The sequence below is a fragment of the Thermobia domestica genome, chromosome 6 (assembly GCF_964235325.1).
Source record: "Thermobia domestica chromosome 6, izTheDome1.hap1.1, whole genome shotgun sequence".
NCBI classification, from domain to species: Eukaryota; Metazoa; Arthropoda; class Insecta; order Zygentoma; family Lepismatidae; genus Thermobia; species Thermobia domestica.
The window spans coordinates 28,814,401-28,841,068 of record NC_137459.1 but is presented as its reverse complement, the minus strand read 5'-3'; the positions used below and the strand labels follow the sequence as shown (position 1 = coordinate 28,841,068).

The 26,668-nt window shown below is 35.9% G+C and overlaps 1 protein-coding gene across 4 annotated transcripts in view; it reads left to right on the top strand.

Moving 5' to 3' along the window:
• The window catches only part of LOC145687908 (cyclin-dependent kinase 17-like), a 262,257-nt gene that overhangs the window by 145,815 nt on the left and 89,774 nt on the right, over positions 1 to 26,668 (top strand). The window contains exon 1 of one of the 4 annotated variants that reach the window (XM_081761460.1): positions 22,910 to 24,135. The exons of the other annotated variants lie outside the window; for them this stretch is intronic. Coding sequence (XP_081617586.1) covers positions 23,997 to 24,135 — 139 coding nt within the window. The 5' untranslated portion in view covers positions 22,910 to 23,996. Of the gene's footprint in view, positions 1 to 22,909; positions 24,136 to 26,668 lie in introns of those variants that run through there. 4 annotated transcript variants of the gene reach the window in all.

The following is a 26,668-nucleotide window of genomic DNA, read 5'->3' as shown; positions in this document are numbered from 1 at the left end:
TGTGCTTTCACAGCGAATCGAACTCTAACCACGTACTCCAACCATCGGATGCATGGAAACAGCCTTGTAGTAAGCAATCCAGTTTATATTTTTGAGCACGGATTTGTGGACATGTATTTAACGTTTTCTTCTGTAGTTTTATGTGTAAGTCGTGCTATTTCATGCGATAGATGAGTTCGTGGAGTGACAGAACAAGTCACAGTTTCATAATATTTTTGCTTTACAACGTCTTAGGAAATTTCTGGTTGCTGCAAGCAAGTGACGAGGAGATGAGATTATGTTTTTGTAATTACTGTGTTGTTCATTTTAGAAAACAGAATTTCCTTCCTGTATGTGCAGGCTTCCAGTCCGAGTATTCGGTAGAGTGAATTGTAACGAAAGTATTTGTGAATTACTCTGTTGCTATAAATATTTGATTGACTTCTTTAGTTAATGGGTTGCCCGCCCCATGAGACCAAAAAATGGGGCTGAAGTACCACTGTTCATAAACGCGCGATATTCAGTGTTGAGTCTCACCACAGCAACCGGTTGAGACTATAGTTGACCACATACGCAGACCAGGAGCTCACCCACGGGAAGGGTCTACCGGGCCCGGAGCCCCTCCCCCAAAAAAATCTTCCTAACTAAGCGTACATTTGTACACATTCTCAATAAAACTAGACTTGTTTAACAGGAAGAGATTGATGTAGCATGAAAATTTGATCTTAAGGGTCTTTACTACAGCGAAATTAACCCTTATTTTTACCGCTAATTTTTTAGTTTTTCTGTAATATCTTCAAAACAAATAAAAATATTCGAAAAGCAGAAACGTAGTGAACTAGACAATATGATTTTGTATGTGATACCGTTATCACAACTCATCTGTTTCCTTTCGATTTGCAGCTGTAGATAGATTTAGCAGCTTCTGTAAATAGCGGTATAACAAAAGCAGATAAATGAATTGCGGTAAATGTATCACATGCAAAACCGTATTGTCTAGTTCATTACGTTCCTGTTTTTCCAATATTGTTATTTTATTTTATTATTTTTTTTTGAAGATATTACAGAAAAACTCTATAGGTAGTTTAATTTCGCTGTAGGGAAGACCCTTAAACTATATCTATACTCTTATAAAAACAGTCTAGTTATATCATGTTTTTTACTGAAAATATAGCTGGAAGTATTTTGTAATTACTGTCATCTTTTTAAGTCCAGAATAATTCCCGTTCAATATTACATAGACGTAGTGGCTGGTAGTTTTGGACTCCTCCCTCCCCTCAAAATCTTGGACCACTCCCAACAAAAGTTTCTGGGTGCGCGCCTTGTGGGAACCAATTGCTTTGTTTAGGTCTAGAATGTTGCCCTATGCTCGTAATCAGGATTCTGAGAGGAATAATAGGCCATTTCGTTGACGTAGGAATGGTGTGATATTGTTAATTCTAGCAACAGTGCATACTACCTTAGTAATGTTACTGCTCAAAAACTCACCTTAGTCAAGCTTGTGGAGACTTCCAGAAATGGCTCTCTTGTTCCTAATAATGTCATTTTCAGCAGAGAAGTTACACTTTCAAGTCAGCACAGAAGAAGAAAAAAAAAGGGACAAAACGGGTTTCATGGGTTGGTGTTTTGAATTCAATCCACCTGGCCAGCAGCCACGATACCCAAAAGTGGGTCTCAAATTTAGATTGCCGTACCAATGGCTATTTTGCTTGTTCTCAGGTTTCTTGAGTTTGAGAGACCTAATGACACACCATTTGCAACCGTTTCCGATAGACGTTAGTATTTGGCTAATGTTGCTCACACATTTTCCTGATAATAGTCAGCGTGTTAAATGTGATGATTCAGAATTTCTGTTATAGTAATCTGTGAAATAGATTCTCCGTGAGTCTACCCAGTAAATATATCAATTATGTAGAACCCGTTGCGCTGCAAGTTCGGTGATCTGAGTTGAACATAGTTTATCTATACCAAGTATCACTATCTGCTTTTTTTGCATAACAATCTCTGAAGTCGTCATAAATTGCTTGTCTTTTTCATTTCATTTCCCCTTACATTATGAAATTAGTATCTCAAACGGCGAAGCCGGGTGACACGGTGCTTAGTGGTAGAGTGCTTACCTCAGGTGCGGCCAAGTAAGCTTGTGGCGGACAAAATAGTGTCCGTGGCTTTCTCGGGGTACTGGCGTTTCTTCCCACATTCTCATTCCACTGATTCTTCCATCATTCACTTGCCTTATTTATCCGTTACTTTAGCCTAAAGGATAATCATGGGACGTTAAACTGAAAGACTTCATTTCATTTTCGAACCGTGATATATTTTTCGCCTTATTTCTTTGAGTACAATTACTTTCCCGAAGTTATAAATTCGTGAACGACGCCCGGTATAAATAGTGTTCCGTATATATATATATATATATATATATATATATATATATATATATATATATATATATATATATATATATAATATTGTTAGTATGCGTGGATTTGGCACATGTGGTCGCAACTTTGATTTCCGGCAAGGATGAAAAATTTTGGATGTTAACCGAGTATCGTAAGGCTGTATGGGAGTTACCTTAATTAAGAGATAGGAAAATTTGGTCTAAATAGTCACAAATAACAGCAACGGAAACCATCATCCATCCAGACCCTTATTGGATTATAATTTTTATACAGTTTAATTTAATTCACAGGTAACAAAAAACTCTTACTCAGATTAAGGAAAAGCATTTACGAGATTGATTAGTTTTTTTTAGTCCCCTCTCCCAAATCAATCAAGCGTCTTCATTAAATGCAAAATTCAATTTATTCATAGTTCATACCATGGGATACGCATGGGATACAGTAGATGTTTCATTTAACTGATGATACATTGAATGTTTTATTGGTTGGTTAACATATAGAGTTCCTTTGCAGAACTTGTGACCTGGACATACAAGTTTAACATGGACATGTAACCCGGAACTATATACATTAAAGACGCATGCAGTAATTACTAAATCAACTGGGGGGGGGGGGGCTGATGATATGTCCCAGTTGATACAGTGTTCTATGAACCTAATTCCAGGTAGATCAAAAAACGACTGTGATACGCAGTATTCGCCAAATACATTGCATTACATGAGTTTTTTTCCTTCTGAAAGTACTCTATGTGAATAAGGAGAGTTTTGCATTAGATGGGCTCAACAATGTTGGAGGGTAACATGAAGTTGGTTTTCGTATAGCACAAACTACGGTTGTATCTCAGAAAAGTTAGCTTTGAAACTAAACATCGACAGGCAATCGGGAGCTGGTCTTGTTTTGGAAATTTGGCACATGCAATTTGACATTTCGTGGTTTCGTTTCAAATCTTCACACGCAATGCGAGCTGAGGTAAGAGAATCGACAGACTCACCCTGTATATATTTCAGTAAAATTATAAAGTGGAATACTACTGTGATTAAACCCATGCACCATCACCCATCACCAGTCTATAGACTCAAATTGAGAATCGAACTTGCAATATTGTGTTCCTCAGACTATCATTATTTTCGGTAATCACGTGTAGCCATCACGGCTCATCTAATTTCTTCATTTGTGTGTTGTAACATGTGGCTCAGTGGTAGAGCACTCAGCTCTGCTGTGAAGGGTTGAAGATTCGATCTCAGCTCATGAGAGCTTGTGATAGAATTAAATTTAGCACTAAAATCTTATTTCCTGAAGCAGGCATTTAAGCGAGGAATACTGAGTTCCTGTACCTTTTACACGTTTTGGCTTTTTACAAACTTAAGTATTGTTGTAAAACTATCTAACGACAATTAGTATCTACTAGCAAATGGCCCCACGTATTACTCGGCCAGCATTTTGCGTTCCTCCTGCGTCTTTCATGTAGAATTCCCCTGAATCAGTGACAGCGCCAGAGAGGAAGCATGGGGACGAGCCCCCTCCCGACATATCCCCCAGATGCATTGTATCCTAGGTCAAACAATATAAAACTATCCTTTTCGATATGCCAAAAATAGCTGCCCTCTAAATATATCTATGTTTGTCCCCTTCCTCCAAGAAATTAAAGCGTGCGGCATCACTGCTCTGAATTTGAAGTCTTGTACGAAACTCGAACAACTCGTATGGGCATGTTAGAGAACCATCCCCTTTCTATTTCCATCTAGGTCAAGTTTCAATAAACACTAAAACGTGTGTCTAGTTGATTTAAATGAAATGTCCAAATACGAAATTTCATGTCTTGTATCTTAAGAGATTGTAAGACAATGGCATCTTATTATGATAATAGCAACTCCCACCCTTTTGTTTTCACCTCTTGCTTCCTACCCGGTGTGGACACTCGGTCGAAGAAGAGTAAAAGCTTTTTTAGACCAGCCATCCTGAGTCAGGCTTTCCTGGACTTTCCTCATTCTTACCAGGCAAATGCCGGGATGGTACCTTATGTTATGGAATCTCCTTCCTTCCCCAATCCTATTTCCTCGAATAATGTGATCCTCAAGAGACCTCATCCCTCATACTAGACGGTCTAATATGGCCATAGATCCCGAAAGCCCAGAAATCTTAATTCCTAATAATTTTTCCCTTCTAGATCAAATATCAAAAACTCATAAACACGTGTTTAATTATTCTCGAAAGTTTAAATACCGAATTTCATGTCTCTTAAACTCGAGATATTCTGAGATATGTACATCTTATTAAATCCTTATTAATTAAAAAAAATCCTCCCTGAGTGATATGGTACGTCACAGATCCTATTTCAAGTTTGTAGCTTAAGCATTTTAGCCTAGACCAGTCAGTCAGTCTGGGTTTTCTTTTCTGTAGAGTGATTTCAGAGTACAAATGAGCTTCGCTCAATTGCGTTTTTTTTGGGGGGGAGGGGGGACTTTGGCATAAATTATGTTTTAAGTTTCTTCTTAAATTCTTTTGAATTTCTATTTTTCTTCGTTCATGCATACATTGGCATCAGCCTCCAATGGATTTTTTTATCGGACGTCTGACGCACGTACAATATTAGAGCAAAGTTATGTGAGCTATTACACGAGACAAAAAAAGTGAACCATGTAGATGATTTCATATACTTTTTTCTTTGTTACGATTTCCGGCTAAGTCGTCACTATTATTATCTTTTATCAGTTTTAAACATGCTCATACTTATCAATTTTAAACAAGCTGTTACTAATATATATACAGACGCACACGCACACACATACAGCAGGCTTTCGTTATTTTGAACTTGGATAATTCGAACATTTATTTCTCATGAAAATTGTATTAAAAACGGTGGTAAAAGTCGTGTGTAACACGCACTTTTGATCCTTCCGTTTGGATAATTCGAAGTACAGTACAAAAATTTTGAGTTTTGGACCGATTCCAAACAGAAAAAAAATTCAGTTATCCAGAGTCATCCATATGAAAGAGTGCCACAGAAACACAATATATTTGGTGTAAAATAAGAATACGAAATCAGCAATGAGGTAAAGAATCAACGATATCAGAAGCTTCCGACATGGTTGACATTTAAGATGGACTGAATGTCAACTAAATCTTACTAATAACGTGTTTCACGCAATAAATGAAATCGAAGAATTTGTTGACGGTGTAAGAATTATCAAACCAAACCGAACTAAGATCACGAACTCCTTTATGTGAGAACAAATAATTAAGGTTGTGACCCGTGTACATGGTTTTGTGTTGTAATTCAGTACACGTTTTACTATACTTAAATTTGTTGTCCATAATGTGCATGACTTCAATCGACTTCAAGCAAGGAAATGTTTGTTCGCGGTATTGTATCACACAAGTAATATGCTTCCTTAAAGGTGAAGTCTGCTGTTTATTATTTTCATTAAAAAATGAAATAAAACAAAATGTTTGACATTTGCCTGGTGGTCTCACGATTATATCCTTTAGGTTAAGGAAGACGATGATTAAAGCAAGTGAATGATGATGGAAGAATTGGTGGAATGAGGAAGCGGGAGTACACCAAGAAAAACTACGAACACCATTTACCAACCGTGCCCCCTTTTTGATGAAGATAAAGTAATTTTGTTTACTTGATTTTAGGATAATTCACAGTTTTCGGTATTCAAGCAGTCTGATAAAAATTCAGCGTAGTGTAACAAGAAAAGCTGCTTCTTTCATATGTCATTTTTTTAAAAAAAAAAAAGGAAAAGGAAAAGCTTGGTAAGATGAGTGTAGGGGGCGCCGAATTCCGTTTCACCCTGGGCGCTAAAATCTCTAGCTACGGCTGTGACGAATACTTAAGTTGTATGGAGCCCATCGCACAAGGACTTGATCGACTCCAATATTCTGACTCTTTCTTTTATGGCGAGCTCATCTTATTCGCATGAAGAAAGTTGTGGAAAAACTGGAACTACATTTATTAAAGTACTGTAATCCGCTAGAGATGGCAGTGTTAAAGGGCATGGACAAAATATTCCAGGAATATATAACCTTGGAGTCACCAGTAAATGATGCTATCCTTGCTTCTGTCACTCATTCCTTTTTTAAACTTAGACGGGTTCCCAAAGAAAACAAATCATCTGTGAAAGATACATTTATGTAAAAAAGATTCGCCATGAACACTCAACTGACAAGACTGTACCATCAAATGAAAAATCAGATGATATTAATGATGAACAATATTGTTTGTGCGAATCGGTCACCAGCGATCACGAGGAGAATATCTGTGCGTCCTCCAGTGCTTCTCAGTTGAAATATCTCCAGTACCTTGAGTCAGAGGCGGATCCAAGACGGACTTCTGGGCGGGGGTTGTAATATTGATACTTAGAGCTACTTTTAAGAGCTCCAAACTCTGGGATGGGTTTTATTTATATATAAAATAAGAAAATCTCCTCTTCTGGGGGGCGACCTGTCCCTGCCTTAAGGATTCAGATACTTCACTTTGGGTACTGGAGAAGTACCCTCTTGTCCTTAGCTCTAGAACTCATACTCAAAAAACTTCACACTTTTACATAGGTGAGGTCTAGTAGACCCAATCCGGGTATCTCAGTCGTAAGTAATTAATTGCATGTTTCGAACACTACAACATAAGATCATTATGTGCTAGTAGTATTAATGTTATTTTGATACATCCACACCCATTTTGACAACAAAAGTATTCGGTAATTTTATTTTAAGAAGTATAGAATTTACATAACTATTTACATTTTATTTCGTACAAGTAACATTTTACCATGTTTTCCTTTTTTTCTGAAGCTCTGCTTGCCCCTTCAAGATTTGTGCAATATAAAATTTCATCAAACATACCTTATGTAATAAAATACTCTCATGTGTTCTGTGGAGTAGTTGTTTTGAAGCCGCGCGCTGGTCTGTGTGTGTGTGAAGCATACCAGTATTGTGTTGACAAGTCTGAGTAATAGGTTTGGGAGTAGAAAATCATATACTTGATGCACCGGCTTCTAAATCCGAATACATGTTTCGCTGTCACTAGAAAGTTCGTTTTCACTTGAACTATTTGTTACGGATCACTATCCTGTGCGTTGTTGAAGTATCCTTTTGTAAAACTCTCTTCATGACTATCTTCAGGACTTTCCTCAGAAGACAAAACTACTTCTGCAAGCCACTCAGACACAACTTCTCTAAAGTTAATATCTTCTGGACTCACTGAAGCTTCGATGTTCCTTTTTCTTGAACTCATTTTCACTGGCTAGTCAGCAAATCTTGAAACTAACAACAAATTATACTCACACGTAATAATGTAACACTAACTTGCCACGAAGAAGAGTACTTCTTCTATGATATTAAAATTATGATTCAAAGAGGTTTATTATTAGAAAGAAGGTTCATAAATACGTTCATAATCTGGGAAACTTATAGCAAAAGAGCTACACAGAGAAAATTGCAAAACAAATACCGGTACAATGGGTTCTCTTTTTATAGTCAAATAGGTAGATGAGTTTTCGTTTTATATATGGGTATTATGATCTAAAATGAAGTTAATTCAACAATTACATTTATGAAACACCTGTAAACACTGTCTAGATTTATATGACAATGAAATCAGTTATCTAACAACGTTCATGTATAGCATTACAAATAAAGAATTATTTCTTGTTGCGATCTGAGAGACCCCATGTATGGAAACTTAAAGGACTGATACAAAATAACAGAAATCTCTGAAATTGTTGTTTGCACAAGGCTAAAATTACGTAAGATACAAAACCACATTTAGATATTAGATGTCACGAAAGATGAATATTTTATGCAGATTTATTATACCACAAGACACTTTAATTATCTCTATGGGGTCTGTCAGACACCACGTATGCATTGTAGGGTTAAATTATTTAAAAAGTTCAATACATGTGTGCCAAGTTTAGCAAATGTTGGGTGACTTTTCTCATTTGGAGGCCTCATTATGAGAGCCCAACAGGATGAGTATCAGTGACAAAATGTTCGAGAAACAATTGTTGCTGAAAACGAATAAACATTTCCTTAAATGAAAGAATAGTGTTTGATGTAGGCCTAATGGAAGTGTTTGATGTTGGTTAGTGCAAAGAAGATGATTGTGTTTGATGTCTAAACTATTATGTGAACCATAGTCAATACAAATATTTTGCAGACTATATCAAATTAGTAATACCTATTTTGTATTTTGCAAATGTATTTGAAATACGTATTTTGTATTTTATATATTGTAAATACTCTTCTGAAAACTATTTTCTATTTTGTATTTTAAATACATTTTGTGATACTATTTTGTATTTTATATTTCAAATAGATTTGCTTACCTATTTTGCCTTGCACTGATTAGTGAATTACTTCTTCTACTGTGCATATAACACAACGAAACGCTCTATTGCTGGTTCATTTACACATGAACAAACAAAATTAGTCCTAGAAGCGTCAATCATTTTTGCGACAGGAACTTTTATCTCCTATGAGCGACCGAAACATTTACATTGAGATGATGGAAGATGATATGATTACCTCTCGTAAAATATGTTTGTCTCTGGTGTTATTAACGTCCGAACAACCTTGCTATGAAAAACGACGTACGTCAAATATATATTCCCTTTACTGTGAGTGCAAATAAAACTTCTGTTAATTTTGAGTTAGATTTGACATAAAACGTATCAAATAACTTAACGAGACAACAGCAGTGGCGGATTAAGCTTCGTCGGCGCCCTAGGCACAAACTTAATGTGCGCCCTTCTCAAAAGAAAAATAGTATTTGAAGTATTTTAACCCGCGTCAGGTACCATGGGGTCAAATTTGACCCCAGTGTTCTTTCCAGTGCTGTAACTTCTAATACATTTGAAATATAGCTTCAAGCCCTTTTTTGTATTTTACCTTTGCTTTCAGACAGCAATTATGCTTACCACACACTTGACCTTGGGTTTACGTAATGACAGGTATTTGTTAGTATAAGTGTTTGGGGTCAAAATTGACCCCATGGTACCTCTTGTGTTCTAAATTATGTAATATGTTAAATTCATTTTTTTATGACTTAGACCCTATGTATTAATTTTTCCTACCAAATAAATAGCAGATAATAATAATAATAATAATAATAATAATAATAATAATAATAATAATAATAATAATAATAATAATAATAATAATAATAATAGTTATAATTATTACAATCGCAAAGTGAACAGTTCTTTGAATATGGGATCATATTGATTCTAATATATTTTCCTGGAATATGAGCTATTTTCTTCCTAGACTTGGCTACATTACACCACCTGTCGTTGGCAACGCTAACATCAGTAGACACATTGTTATCAAGCAGAGGTAAACAAAACAACAATATGGCGAGACGAAAGCTATCTGTTGAAGAAACATTGGCCTATTTGGAGGAGATCAGTGACAAAGAAGACTATTCAGGACAGTTTGGAATGAGACTGACAAAGAATTCAACGAAGCGATTGATTCCAGAGTGAGCAAAGTGCAAGTGATTTTGAGTGCGATGAAGAAAATGATAGTGGTATGATGCTTGGGAAGAACAGATACGTCTGGCAAACAAAGACAAAACGATCAAGATCACCCGCAAGAAACTTGGTAAGCGGAAAACCAGGTCCTAAAGGAGCTGGAAGTCAAGCCGTCACTCTTCTGAAAGCATTTTCGCTGTTCACGCGATAGCGAATGATATCTGCGATAGTGAAATGTACAAACCAGAAAATAGAAGCTGTGAAAACTACCTACAAGGGTAGATGCTGTTTCACCTATAAGACTGATGAGGATGAACTAAAGAACTTTTGGGAGTATGACTCTTTCTCGGTGTTACTAAAGCTTCAAGGTAAAGTTTGTGAAGCATTTGGGCAATGGGCAGTATTGGAAAACTGCTGTGTATTGCAGCTATGAGTCCGAAGCGGTTCTTATTTCTTCTTTACTGCTTGAGATTCGATGATAGGAGTATACGAGACCAGCGTAGGGCTGTTGACAAATTGGCACAATCGGGGAAGTTTTTGAGATGTTTCTGGACTCCTGCAAAGCAAACTACATGCTGGGAGTGGATGTACCGTGGATAAATCTCTGTTAGGGTTTCGAGGAAGATGCGGTTTCAAACAGTATATGCCGAAAAAGCCCAGCAAATATGGGATAAAAATGTACGTGTTACCTGATAGCATGACTTTCTATTCGTTGTGTTCCAAAGTGTATATAGGTACAGGTACTCACGATCCTGGTTTGCCAGTTCCTACTCAAGCTGTATTCGACTCGATAGGAGCACTCACTGTGATCAATCGCTACATTACAACGGTCAATTATTATATACAGCCAATCAACTCAAGTCATGGGGCCTGACACTGGTCGAAACCATGAAGAAAAACAAGAGATGCATACCACCTTCTTTCCTTGCAAAATCTAAAGAATTCTGCACCAAGTGCATCAATTTTGTATGCAAACAGCAAACGATTGAACAGAACTACAAATGAGCAATTACAGAAATAACGAATACTCTTACGTAAATGCAATGTGCAATGTGCTAAAGATGAGTGTACACAAATAACACATTGGTATTGAAGCATAATGAAAATGTTCTTCACATTTTTTAATAAAGATGTCTGGATAAAAAAAATATAATTCTAGATTTAATATTATTTGTATAGTTGTGTTTTGTAAGTGGGGTCAAATTTGACCCCATGGTACCTTTAGTGTAATTTTTTTCGTGGTACCAGACGGGGGTAAGGCTAATATAAAATTAGTGAAATAAGAAGCGAAGTATAAAAATCAATAATAAAAGTAATAGTCCTAGTACAAACAATTCATTTTATGTATGTGCTATACCTAAAATTATGTAATGTATTGAAAAATTAAATTCACGAGTCATAAATGAAGGTGCTTCTGCCTCACTTTGATCGCTACAAACTCGTATATAAGTTCTTCAAAGTTGATGTATCCATCAGTCAAGATGTGTGCTTCGATATGAGGAATAGATAACTTATATCGTTGAACGGACATAAGTCTTCAGTCTTTTTAGAGCCGAAAACGAACGTTCAGCTGAACAGTTTGTTACAGTAGTACAGTAGTACGCAAATTATTCTTAATGCAATCTCCATATTTGGAAACCCAGATTGCAACATTTCTTTCCATATAACTGCTAGCATTTCTGCTGGTGCGTCACAGATTTCTCTCGTTTTCAAATGTCCCGCAAAATGTACACATTCATTTGATAACGTTGATTCGAGATCAGTTTTATATACAGCCTGAAGGTTGGCTGCGGGCTCCGAAATGACACAAGAACTTTGGAGAAACTTACTTAAAAACATGAAGTGGTCAGACATTATTTTACAGTTTTCCTTTCTTCTAATTAATTCAACGTGCAATTTATCAAGAATAGGAAGAAACACCTCAACTTTAAATGTCTGTTTTCCTGCTAGAACAACCTCATTGTCTCTTACTTCGTAGGCTTGAATGTTACGTTTTCTAAACCTTTTATAACTACGCTCGTAATCCATATAATTTTTTTTTTTCATGGATTTTTGCTCATAAGAGTCGAACATGTCACGAAGAGAAGTTGTAAAGTTTACAAGTGATTGAACATGTACTATTGTTAAATCTATGTTGACACTTTGTAATTTCACCGTGACACTCTGGAATCTCTTCAGTATATCATTCCAAAGTGATCATGAAAACTGTTTCCACCCTATTTAGTTGTTTCAAGAGGGATAAGGCCTTATTTCGAACTAGAGTTTTCTCAAAAGGATCATCGCTTACATGAGTAAGGGTCTGAATTACACTATCACAGTTTTCATCCTCCTTTCGTGCTGAGCAACATGTCTGTGATAAAGATTTTTAGTGTTTTCGTTCCTGGATATATATGAAAGAAGCAAGTAAGTTCCAGCCTTTTGTTGAACTAAAAAATGTAAATATTTTGAAGCATATTAAAAAAAGCACATGCTTCCCTACAACTGCTTGCTGCACTACTTCCGACCAAATTCAAAGAATGAGCTGCGCAGGGCACATAATACGCTTTAGAATTGATTGCTTTAATTCGAGCCTGTAAACCTGTATATGCCCCTGACATATTGCTGGCATTGTCGTACGACTGACCTCAGCAATTAGTAAGGTCAATAGAATGTCTGGTCAAAATATCTATTACAGCTTCGGCTAGATTTTCAGATTTGTGACTTGGATTTGACAGAAACGAAAGAAACCGTTTAACAAGTTTACCCTCTTTATTCACGTATCTTAACACAAGAGATAACTGATCAGTATGCGAAATATCTGGAGTTGAACCAATTATTACGGAGAAATATTTACTTTGTTTTATGTCTTTAATAATTTCTTTTCTCACTCTATCAGCAAGTAGTTCAATAACTACATCAAAAATTGTTGAAGACAAGTAGCTTTTATAACCTTTCCCCGGACTTCCATACCATTCAATGTCTTCTGCTAGAAATGGATCAAACTCGGAAATAAGCTCTAAAGACATCATGTATTGCCCGTTGTGCAGAGAATTGAATTTTTCTTCGTGACTACGTAAAGGAAGCCCGCGACTTGTCAACTTCTTTACGACTTCTTACACTGTGACTTCTGAATATGTGATTGAAGATGGTTCTCCAAGGTCCCAACAGGTTTCTGCATTTCTGCATTGTTCGCAGCTTTTGTGTCCAGAATTTTCGTGTGATGCTAGAATATTTGAAATGTTTTCCCAGTCTGAAATGCCCTGAGTTTCTATCTTTGTTTTGCCTTTGAACAACCTACATGATGCACAGTACACGGCGCCAGTGCAACACGAATATACCACATAATTCCGCAAAATCGATTCGCAATTCACAAGTTTACGAAAACAAAACAAACAAACAAACAAATCACTCCTATTTAAGAATCTTGTCTGGCCTAATATGAATCTCTGCAATTTAGAAATATCGTTTTCAGTATTCAGATTAATTCCATGTCTTAGAAGAATGTCAATTGTAGACTATTTCAGACACCACTCGGCACGATCGTCACTAACGAAATTTGCACTCTCACTGTCACAATCACTAATTCCTACGAACTGAGGAGACACTACTTTAAGTGAACTTTCTTCATACACTAAACCCACAATATTGTCAACATTTTTCGTTTCACAGAGTTCACCCGATGTAACCGCTTCCACATCAGTTACTGAGCTGCTTTCGGAAATCACTTGTTCAGTTCGCCTAAAAAATGTATCCAGTGTAAAAAGCATTTTCTGTAAGGTTGCTTCTCTTTCACGCTAAAAAAAAACACCAAATCGCAAACGCACTAACAACCAACTGAATGCACCAGAAAATACGGTAAGGCAAAAACTAGTTACATCGAATTAGATATCTGCGTAATTATTTATTGCAAAGCGCCAATACTCGTCTGCATATAAAAGAAGTATCTCCGAGTAGATTAATAACATGGTTTAAAAAAACAACCACTTTTTAGGCCCATGCGAAAGATGCACTAACTCACTTAACAGCAATTTAAAAAATGAATGACTGTATTTTCTTTCGCTCTGTCTTTTATATATATATATTTTTAAAAAAGACTGACATTGTACAGGCAATGCGACTATGCGAGTTTGAAACAATCAGTCTTCTTTGTCGCCTGGCCATTCGTTTCACAAGGGCGGTGACAAATCAACGGTTTATTTACAAAAACAAAATAGCAAGATTGGGTGGGCGGCTTGCATTATTGTCATTGCAAGCGATAAAAGTCACAGCACAGATTAAAAAACAAAGGGATTGACACTTCAATTCGAATCTGAAGGAAGAAGAGCAGACGGAACATCTCGATAACACATATGATATATACAATACACCAAGGTTTCTTCCGTATGAAGCGAAAGTGTTACAAACCATTGACTTGAAACATTTGTTTCAAAGGTCTAAATTGTTACTGCGTACGTAAGACATTTTTTATATTCTGGAGAAACGATTTGCCGCCCTCAAGAGTTGCCGCCCCTAGGCACGTGCCTAGTGGGCCTATTTGGTAATCCGCCACTGGACAACAGGGATATTTCCATAAGTACCACATATTCCTGTGTAATTAATTATTGAAAATCCAATTGTAATATTCCCCCTTTTTTGGAAAAGGTTTGTTTTCTATACTTAATTTAATTCAAATCTAATCACTAAGCAAAGTAATATATTCTATTTTGAAAAACTTGAACGTGTATCAGATTCGCCAACTATCTGCTTTTTAAACTTTCTAAGATTCTGTGAATAAAATGAGAAAAATATTTCAATAATAATAGACAGCTTTTGAGATACAATGCATCTGATAACTATTCCCAACCAACCCCACTAATTACAATGCAATGCACTCTAAACAATTTTTTAAGGGTGTTTATTAACCAATTGTTTCTAACCAGTTGTTTATTTGTAAAGGTATGTAAAGTAAGGGAGGGGACTGAGGCTTTTCTCATAAGTATCTCATTAAATTTTATTTTTTTTTAAATTGTTAATTGTTATCGGTGTATGTTCCTTATAACTGTGAAACGACTAGAAGAAATGAGACCTTCAGGAACGTAAATGTTCCATAGTATTTTTGTTAGGTTCTATATCACACTAGCGTGAAACAAATTAAAGAAGAGGAAACCTTATCTTTTTCCATTATCTTAGTATGAACGAATCGGTGACTCATAGGCCAGTTTCGAGTCCGATTCGACCGATTAGATCGATTTGATCGCTCATAGGACAGTTAACAGTTCCTGTCGCAAATAAGACTGTCGCAAGTAGGATGACATCAACAGACACATAACTGTGTGTTTGAAATAGACAAAATGTTCAGGAGGCCTCCTATTATTATTATTATTATTATTATTATTATTATTATTATTATTATTATTATTATTATTATTATTATTATTATTGTGGGAGGGATCAGCGGCATTGATTTCTGTGTAACTTTGGTGGCCCGTGTAGGTATGTGTATTTTTCGTTATTAAATATCCAAGTAAATTTATCGAGATCTTGGAGCACCCAAGGAATTTTTAGGGAGCGCGTCCCTTACCCTCGAATTGACGCCCATGGAGGGGAGGTAAATTAACAATTCTTGCCGTAGAAAAACATTCTGACACTAGCTTTCAGAAGTATTTTTCTGTCACTACCGAAAAATTAGTACTTTAATCCACTGTAGGGGACGCGCTGGCTCACTAGTAGATCGTTTACCTCTGTTGCTTGGGGTCTCTACGTCGATTCTAGGCCAAGTAGTTTTGTGCTGGATAGCATCGTGTTCGTGGGTTTTCTTGGGTACCCTCGTTTCCTCCCACATTCTCATTTCACAATTCTTCCATCATCATTCACTTGCTTTAATCATCCGTGTCCCTTAGCTTTAGGGACATAATCGTGGGACGTTAAACTGAAAGATTTTATTTTTCATCCACTGGAGTATCAACCTGCCCTTGGGGCACTACGACTCAGTGAAATAGCGCTCACTTCTCGTGGGAGGGGTCCCTGGACTGATCACAGGTAAAGGGAGTGTATGGCGGACATCATGCCTGTAAATTTTCTCGGGTTTCTCCTGTTTCCTCCCGCATTTTCATTCTGCCCATTAATTCATAATCATTTATTTTCATTAATCATCCATATTCTTTAACCTAAGAGGTATAACCGTGGAATGCCGAATAAGTTGAAATTTCTTTTGATTATTATTATTATTATTATTATTATTATTATTATTATATTTTTATTATATTTGAAAATCTCAACTCTTTTGGGTGAGATGATAATCTGTAAATTTCAATTCACTTTGTTGACCCTATTGGTCTTATGAAAAATCAGCTTTAATATTGAGCATCAATTGAAATCATAATCCCGTACCTAATTTTTAGACCTCCAATTATGATCCTCAGAATACATTTCTTCTGAAAGAGTGCCCTAACCATTTTTTTTTTTTTTTTTTTTTTTTTTTTTTTTTTTTTACAATATTTGGAGCGGCGAAAGGGAATGTTAGTAGGTAAGAAAGTATGGCGTTTTGATATAATTCGAATTCAGGATTTCAATGCATTTCCACGTTTCATATTGAAAAAGTTAAAAAGTTATTTGGTTTCTCTTCGTCTATTCGTCCGTGCCTGTGTGTGCACAGGCACAGTCACCTAGAGGTCATACCGTTTACCGGACCTAAACCAAATTTTGTACTGGAGGTTTTTATAAGATTCTCCACGGGAGGGTTTGAATTTTCTTCCCATCCCCAAAAATAACGGTTGTTTACTGGTGAAAAAAAGAAGATTGCAAATTTATAGAAAGCAGATTCAGCGTTTTTTTTTTCGTATTTCAAAAATCAATATCTTATTAACTGTTCCATAATATGTCATTTTTCTACGAAAAATACAGAAAGAGCATTTTTTGTTTTTTGGAAGGCCTTCATAAAAATAACGCGAACACGCACACAAAAGAATGTATATGGCGTACATAAAAACGTAGGATACCTGCGCAAATCCAGTAGTTTTTGGACGTAACGTAGTCTATATATAACATCCTGCAGTAAATGTATAACTGAAAACGTATGTTTTATAATACTTTCCGTATAAGTGTTCCGAATAAACGTACTTTCCATATGAAAGGAAGAACTGTATATACGCGGTAAGGATCTCACATACAGATGGGCGTATATAACATATAGCTGACGTATGTAACATACGTACGTATGTAATATCCAGGAGACTGTAAGATGTCAGACATCCTGCAACGGCATGATCTAACATCTAAGTTGGAAAAGGGCAGTACTTACGTATCATATGGATAACGTATGCTCCGTACAGATTTCCGTAGAAAACATAAGGATTCTGTATATTTTGTACAATATACCTCTGTGCGGATGACGGGCCTTCTCAGTTCAGTTTTATTTCATATTTAATAAATAAGACGTTCAGTAATAACTGTGGCGTTATTTGATTCAAAAAATGGGAATAAGAAAGTTCAGTCCTCTACTTTTTGTTTTAAAAAATCTCAAATTTTATTTTTTTCTCTCGCATTTCACATTTTCTCGTTGTTTTCTTTCGACTTCTGTATTTTACCGCTCTTCACACAAGCATTTTGAAGTTCACTAGTTCTTTTTCATCAGTTTCCTGTAGTGATGAGCAAATGCAAGACCAAGACCAAGACCCGGGTGGTCTTGGTCTTGGTCTTGCACATGCGGTCTTGGTCTTGGTCTTGCACTGGAATCCTCGGTCTTGGTCTTGGTCTTGGTCTTGCACACCTAGTCTTGGTCTTGGTCTTGGTCTTGCACACCCAGTCTTGGTCTTGCTTGCAAGAGTCTTGCAAGTTTTGCTTTAAAGAAATCTATGAATTCCATAAGTAAATTTTACTCTGGATATAAGGGATAATAAATCCTACATTGCGTCAATAGCGAGGGAAATACAATGTATGTTTCTAAATGTAATATATTTTACCTTCGTGTAACTGTGGTGATACTGTACAACATAGACGATGACCTTTACTTTTTTTTTCAATGGGTGATCACGCTTCACTACATATATCAGATAAATCACAACATTTCGTAATATTTTTTATATGTTTTAACAGATCCAATACTCCACTGGTTCTCACACTGGGGAGGCTACCCCTGACAGTGAGACGCATGAAAGAAAATCAAGACGGCACAGATTACTGAAATACCATAAATTGCAAAATTATTTTTACACTCTAAAGGCGTCAGATTTTTTTCTTTCCAACCACGATTAGCTCATCTTTGTCTTGAACAAACTCTCAATTAAATATTGAAATTTTGTTTTACTGATTCTAATACGTACTGTATGGGGCAGAAACAAGGACATTACGCAAAAACGATTAAACAATTAGACTTTCGAAATGTGGGCATGGAGAAAAAAGGAGAGAATCAGCTGGGTTGAACGGAAAACGAATGCGAAGGTTTTAGAAATAGTAGCAGTAGGGGAGAAAAGAAGAATTTTAGATGTTATTAAGAGGAGGACATTGGCTGAGGAGGAACTGTATTATGAGGGACGTGCTAGAGGGAGGGAGAGAAGGAGATTGTAGTTGAAGAAAGATATTAAGACAGAAAATTGCTACGTTAAGACGAAGAGACTAGCTGAGGACCACAGTCATCGAAGCTTCTCAGCTGCAGCAAGTGACCTGCAAATAATGGCAGAGTAGCTATTATTATGACGATGATGATATGTTTTGCAATATTGACCAAAAAAGAGAGAAAAAATTAAAATAATAATAATTAAACCTCTTCATATTTTAGAATACGAAATGAAATTAAATTTGTGAGTTTTACGTCCCACGATTATGCCGGCTAGGCTAAAGGAGACGGTGATGATGAAAAATGAATGAAAATGGTGGAAAGAAAAAAGTGGGAGGACACGCGAGAACCCCGAGGAAACCCACGCACACGGTGTTTGTCCACCACAAAGTTCACTTGGCGGGGGCTGGGATCGAACGCGGGACCCCAAACACCAGAGCTGAACGCTCTAGCACTGAGCCACCACGGCCCCAATATTTTAGAATAATTTGAGTGAAAACTGAAAACGACTCAACTGTCTATGTCTTGTGTAAACTCAATTTATATAAATAGTTTTGACCTACATTAGAAATACGTAATAACGGCATCAAACTTCAAGTTATCTATATATATAAAAGAGAACGCACAAAATCCTTTGTCCGCTCATCACGCTAATACGGCTGAACCGATTTCTTTCATTTTTGGGGGGTTGATAGGATTTGGACCCTAGATGGTTTTTATCATATCACTTTAATTTTCAATTACCAGTGTCTTGAGATAATTGACCAATCAGGTGTCCATACGTACAAAAAATCCTTTGTCCGCTCATCACGCTAATACGGCTGAACCGATTTCTTTCATTTTTGGGGGGTTGTTAGGATGTGGACCCTAGATGGTTTTTATCATATCACTTTAATTTTCAATTACCAGTGTCTTGAGATAATTGACCATTCAGGTGTCCATACGTACAAATCCTTTGTTATTAGTTCATCATAGGTATAAAAATAAACGTATTTATATGCAACCCGCATGACCCTGTGACTCGGCGGGTTAACATAACTGACAGGCGCTATAAATCACTTGAAAGCGAAAAAGTAAAAATTATCTAAGTAACAAAGTTTATTGCGTTCCGGGATGACCGCAGCGAAGCGGGGTGAACGCTGCTAGTTTGAAATAAGTACGAAATCACTCTCAGTTGTGAATATAGATTATTTATTGTTGTATAATGTTATATCGTTGAATCCTAGATATGCCTTATACCTAAGGGACCTATAAGTTCTATTGATAAACAATTATTCAACGTATAAGCATCCACCTATGAAATTAAACTTGCGGTCACATGCGCTAACTTTTTGTCAATGTCATGAAAATGTTATTTCAATATTAATTTTATAAGTACACATTAAAAATTTCCAACGGATGCTTGAACCTCAGAGCCAAGGCCATACCCATGTAGTCGGCACCTATGATATACGGAATTGCCGATGTTCAATACTACATTTCTTTAGTTTTTGAAGAAGAACACCATTAATAGAATATGTCTTGAAATGAAATATCTACTTTAACGTCCCACGATTATTATACTGAGGCTAAGGGAAACAGTGATGATAAGAAATGGTGGAATGAAGAAAGTACGAGGAAACGGAAAAACCCACGCACAAGGTGTTTGTTCACCAAAGAAGCTCACATAGCACAAGCTGCGATCGAACCAGGGCCCCATGTACCAGAGGTGAACGCTCTGCCACTGAGCTACCGCGTCCATAACATGCTCTAGTTTATTTTTGCTTATCCACTTCTTATGGACACAACTATTCTTCGTATGTCCAAAATCCAATCATGGGCCGTCGTGAATGATCAAATGATGACCAAAGTAAATCATATACTGAAGTTATTATAGCTTGTAACAATTCATAGAATTATGCTGTCGGTCGTCTCGTGAACAACCGATTCAAAAAACGACATACTGTAGCTATATGTTACAGGAGCAGATCGACTCACATGGATTGCATAAACTACTGGGAACACATTCACTCCGGCGGTATTTTTACTGGAACCAATAAGTTCACGTGAAAGATGTAATGATTTTTCCCCTTCCTTTTTACATTCTATAAAAAATCAAGTAGTACCATACTTGCGCAAGAGTCTTGGTCTTGGTCTTGGTCTTGCAGGTATGGTCTTGGTCTTGCACCCCTTGGTCTTGGTCTTGGTCTTGCATCGGGATTCCTGGTCTTGGTCTTGGTCTTGGTCTTGGTCTTGGTCTTGGTCTTGGTCTTGCATGCAAGACTCTTGCAAAAACTGCAAGACCAAGACTTGCGCTCATCACTAGTTTCCTGTATAGGTCTATCATTATCCAGTCAAGTATTCGATAAGAAAAAAAGATTAAATCTAAAAAGTCCTTACTCTGAATTCCAAATCTGAAGTTTTGTGCATTTGACTTTGAATCTGATTGTCTGATTGATTAATTTTAAGTCGTCAGATGGTACTTACTTAGGCGGAATACACAATAGTGTAGTTTCAAGTTGCAGTCCGTTACCTGTGATGTTTCTCCTAGAACTATTTACTAGAATATAGTGTTAACGGTGTGCACAGATCCGCTTGCTATGTACAGAAATGTTTTATTTTAATTAACACTAGCTGAACCTACGCTCTCTACACAGTGCATCATTCACGTATGAGCATGAATTTCCTCGTCTTTCCTCACAACGTACGTAAATTTTCTTTACAGACATAAGTGAAAGACGTTTACATATATCAGCAAGGGGTACTATAAAGAGGATATTTTTCGATTATTTTTTCAATACCTCGCACCGTTTTCAAGATTTGAGCCTACTTCTAGTTGGAGTTTCTAATTCATGTATTATCAGTGTTTTCTTTCTTCTTACATGCAGTATGTAATAACCAAATAAATTACACATACAATTAATTATAAGGTCAGTCATATATATATGGTATTCATTGGGCAAAACACTCCAAACAATCATCTTAGCCAGGAGAAATGGTTATCGTTCGCTTTTCATTATCATTTCCCCATGAAACAAACGCCTGAGAGATATACAACCCCTGCATACAACTGTGTGGTGTTGGAATGTATAACTCATAGAATGTTGTTTTTTTTTAAATATTCAACACTTCCAGTGTACCCCTAAGAAATGTAATAAAGAAATAACTTGCATGTTTGTTTTTTTAATATTCAATTATAACTGGACAATCTACACAAAATTTGGAATCGACCAGTGAAAACGGCACGTTTCCACTCCTAGCACATGTGGTTTTCGATATCTCATTATCAAAATGATTGGTGACAAACATTTAAACCTAGCATTTTAATATATAGATTAAATGATCAGAATTGTTTTAATTTTTTTTTCGTGTATGTTTTGCGAAATATTTTGAAATATTAGAACTTGTGGATTACTGCGTGCTTTTTTTTTTTTTTTTTTTTTTGTATATCCATTAAATATAACTTAAAATAATAACTTTACTTGAAAGTGTAAAGAAGAACGTTTATTTTGAAAATATTTATAATGTGAATAGTACGGAATTTTATGGTGGGAAGCATTGTGTCTGCGAGTCCTGGAAGATTTCGTTGTTTTCTTTTACCAGTGATGAATTCAAACATTTTCTCTCGGGAAAATGAAAAATGATTTTCAGTTTTACGTCCAACGCTTATACCGTGTAGACTATAGGGAAAGGATGGTTAATAAGAATGAATAATTTTGAAATGAACTGATGCATTGAGTATGTGGAAGGAAACAAAGTAACCCACAGACATGATTATGATGTCCAACACAAACTCTTATGGCCTGCGATCTAACCAAGGGCCTATCTCATCAGAAGTGAGCGCTCTACTACTGTTCCACCGTGGCCGTATTTTCACTCGAGGAATGTGAATCGATCGAAGTGAGAAAAGGGGGAGGTATTTTCCGTGTAAATGGTCAAATTCAAATGTTCAGACTTTATCCGCAGAAAGCTGTTCCTTTGAGACCCCAGGACATTCTCTATTACACCATAATTCACTTGTGTGCATTATACATTTACTTAACCTGGGGGCCCATTTGTGAATCTTCGTGTAAAACTTTCATTTCTTTACAGTGTGAATGTTTAATTTGACAGTTGTAAATTGGGGTCTCAATTTGAAGACAATCATAGGTACTGATAAGTACTAGATCGATTTTCTCGAGAGAGTTGTTGTTAATGATTATTGCAGAAGCGGAAAAAGCATTGTTTGTTGCATAAGTGGACAGATGTTCTTTTTCTAGAAGTGTGAAAGGCTGGCTGCAGGGTAGCCTCTCATACGTAATATCCTTTGGAACACATATTACGGTTTTCTATCTTTTAGTAAATGGTATTGGTTTTACAATAGACTTGTTCATGTAATATATAGAATTTATTTGCTGCAGAATCGAAGTAAACTATGTACAAAACACATCTCATGTTTAGCACACATTGTCGCAAATTGCGATTGATGGTGTGTGGGTTGTGGACAGTGCAAGGGGCGGAGGTGCGCGCGGGGCTCCAATGCGCATGCTCTGCTTCACAGATCCTTGGTTTTTCATGTTCTGGTCTGGCAAGAAGAGTGCGGTGCGATTCATAGCGTGTTGCGGAGAGCGAGGGGAGAATAAAGCTTGTTTATAGTGAGGCTGAAAATACTGTGAATATTTGGTACTAATTTTTAAGCTAGTACCCGAAGTTGTGCTGCTTCACTGCTAGACACAAATCAAGTTTTGATTTAACAGAATGTGATTTGATGAATTTCTGTTCGCGTGTGCTTGTGTGTGTGTGTGTGTGTATTGCGTAAATGTGGGGGCGCCATTGAAGATACACATCTCGGCTAGATATCCTACCGCAGTGAGACACTGTGCTCGACAGTCGGTAGAATATTCATCGATGTAGTTGCTCGTTGTACTGTGCTGATGTTTTTGCTGCTATAGATCCCGTGACTGGGCAATTATAACAAACAGTTTAAATTTGGTAGTGTATTTGTGGCCGTGATGATACACAAAGACAGATCAAAGTACATAATGGAACGTACAGAAAAGACACTTAATTGGCCAGAGCTGGTAACATAAGAAAGTGTAAGGTCGTTTGAAATCGTGTCATTGTCAACAGAAGCACTCCCATGAAAGGAACGTACTTGATAGTTCTAATTATTGTGAGCATGAATGACGGATAATAATGCAATTAGTCATTCCTTGTTGCTAGCGTGCTTAATTTTGCTTGCAGCAAAACTTTTTTTTTTTTAAAGATTTTGTTTACTGTGCAAAGAACATGAAACATAAGTGAAGTGTTAGTGTACAATTTGTTTTGTTAGTCATAACAGAACAACTGGTCTCCAAATGGTGTACCGAACTATATTCACTTACCATCTTGCTTGGGCCTGCAAATCATATGATACAAGTTTGTTTTCTACGAAAAAAACATGATAACAGTGATGTCAACTGCACCATGGACAGCCAAGCAGTGATGCCGTTGACAATACACAAGATTTCTTTTTCTAGTAACTGTTAAAATGTAAACATTATGTACAAAGTATGCAACCAAGTCATTCTAGTAGTATGTGTGTAACAGCACTAGAAGGTCAGTAGTTATTTGTCTGTGATAGTGGCATCTTCTCTTAGTCCTTATTCCTATGCAACAGTCTCCAAAATGGATATAAAAGTTCTGCACAAGAGTAGTACCTTCAGCTCGTTTACAAGTGGGGGCCACAAAATTGGAAACTGGTTTGCAACACTGGGTGAAAGGGGCAGGAAGAATTCTATGAAAACATCGAAGAGTCTGACGCTAGGTATGTGTTTCTATTGACTTGATTCATCTTAATACGTGAATGTTCAGCTAAGTGTTCTCTATATATACTGAATTGGCAGAGACAGCTTAGTGAAAATGTTGAACATTCAAAGAAATAGAAGTTGTTTTCAGAGTAAACACGTATACTGATCGTGCATTATGTGTTTAGAAGCTTGGAATGCATTTTAATTTATTTCCTTAGATATATATATACAAGATAGTAACAGCATAGCATGTGTAAAATTAAATTTTTATACTATTTAAAAGACAAGAAAATTTCTAGATGATATTATTGATTTGTAACTAATCATATACTAACACTGTTTTGTAGTGTTCTAGTTTGTATTCAGATGGTGGATGTATATCTGTCAGTATTCTTATGCGTTTGGTAATGCAATCAAAGATATAATTCATTAGATAAAAATGGTTGCCTTTCTGTGGAAATGTCAACACGCATAGAATCTGTTTTCCTTGCACTTTTCATGAAAAGCGTCAAATGATCGTGTAAATGACACAGGATAAAATTCACAGAGAATTTCAAACGTGAAAGTAATGTTCATGTTAAGAAAGAAAAAAAAAAGTACTAGTAAACATGGGTGCTTACTAAATGTATTCATTCTAAAATTAAAACAAAATGACTTTTAAAACAGAGTATCTTGAATACCAACAATATACAACACAATATGTCACAAAGTAAATTAAATCACGATCTTTCTGTAGCTATACCGGGAATTCACTAATCTGTCTTAAATACAAGTCTAATCCTACGAGATCACGAGTCTACAAAAATTTTAGTTTTCTATGGAACGTAGTAATTATATTTTTGTATGAAAGAGGGGAATTTTAGGAATGATCAAGAAAATGGAACAGAAAATTTCGATGTTGGCCAAGAAATTTATGAGTGATCAAAAAAAAAAAAAAAAATAGGAAAATGCATCAGAAGATAGCGATCTTTGAACAATAATTAATTAGTTTTGGCCACAATTGGCTACAAAACTTTTGAACGGCCCCTAAACCGAGTTTTCGTATTTTGTACAAAAATAAGCATATCATACTAAGTTAACTGATAGGCCTAGTTTGGATTTGGCTACACTATATGTAGTTCTCCAGATATAAGCCCTACAAATATTTTTTGTTGATATATATTGTATCTTTTGGGCCCAAAATATTACATGTTTTGATGCGTTTTTATTAAGAATAAAAATACTTTTTTTTTTTTTTTTTAACTATAGAAATCCCGACTTGTTTTAACTTCTAGTTTGTGACAACAAGAATACATATCAGATACTTTCTTGTGAAGTTTTGTACTAGCTATTTTCATGACCAGCCTTTGTGTGTCGCACGAATTCCACTACAAAAATAGTTTGGTACATAAAGAACACCATTTTAATAAGGCTATCTTTTTATCTTTGATTTCAGTAATGTTTTTGTTGACTACAGAATTATCTTCAATGTTCCAATACGATCCCGGAATACTCTTTTCTTAAGACTTTCTTTTAAAAAAAAATCTTGTGAATTCAGTTGAAGAAGGAAAGAAGCATTTAGTTTTTTGTTGTTTTACTTGTAGCAACACTGCAAATCCCTAAATTTACGCAATCACTTTATTCAGGATATTTGTGCTTGTGGATGTTTCGACCTCTAATGTAATATTATTTGTTTTCTTGTCCTGTATATTTTATTTACTGAGTCACTTTCATGTTTCGTATTATATTTTCTACAAACCAAATTTCCGAAACTATTCGAGATGCTGTATTATTATTATTATTATTTAAAATGACAAGAATTCGTACGGGCCATGTTTTATTATAATTCATACTTTTTTGTCTTCAGAGTTCTTGGGGTGTACCTATTTCTTCGAAATTGTTGTCATTCCATCTATCAGTTTCTTTGTTTCGTTTCATTACGTTCACCATTGTCTACAGGAGATCGAATAGATGAAAACACAAAGAAAAGATTTGTTCATTTGAAACGACATTATTGTACAACTTCTTAATGTTTCATTTTTAGGTGAAGTATTTGTTCACCGTAATATAAAAGATAGGTTAATATTGTTGGGGCTATAAACTTTGATATTAAAAATACAGGGCATCTTAACAATTTTGTATCACACTAGACCGCTGTGCCAACGTCTACCATTTTGTTGAAGTTTGAGACAGATCAGTACTTGTAGGTTTAAGTCTATGATATATTAAGGAGACCACTTTCGTCACCAAAAATATACATTAAATTTTTTAAAAGATTTCTAGATGTTAGCGGCTTTAGTTAAAGTACAAATCCATTTGTAAAGTTCTGTCATGGATGGATGCATAATAGTATAGTATGAAACAGTCACATGTTTAAAAAAGTTTACAATACCTTACCAAATAAACAAACTCCCAGTAGTTTATAGTAGGTTTTAGATATTTCAGATCTCTTACAACATATGAAACTGTTTGTAGGATATAACATTATTACTTAAAAGTCACATTTGCATAGGAGGTACACTGTTTGCGTTTCAAATTATTTTTTAAATTTAGTTTTTGCTTTTCTCAATA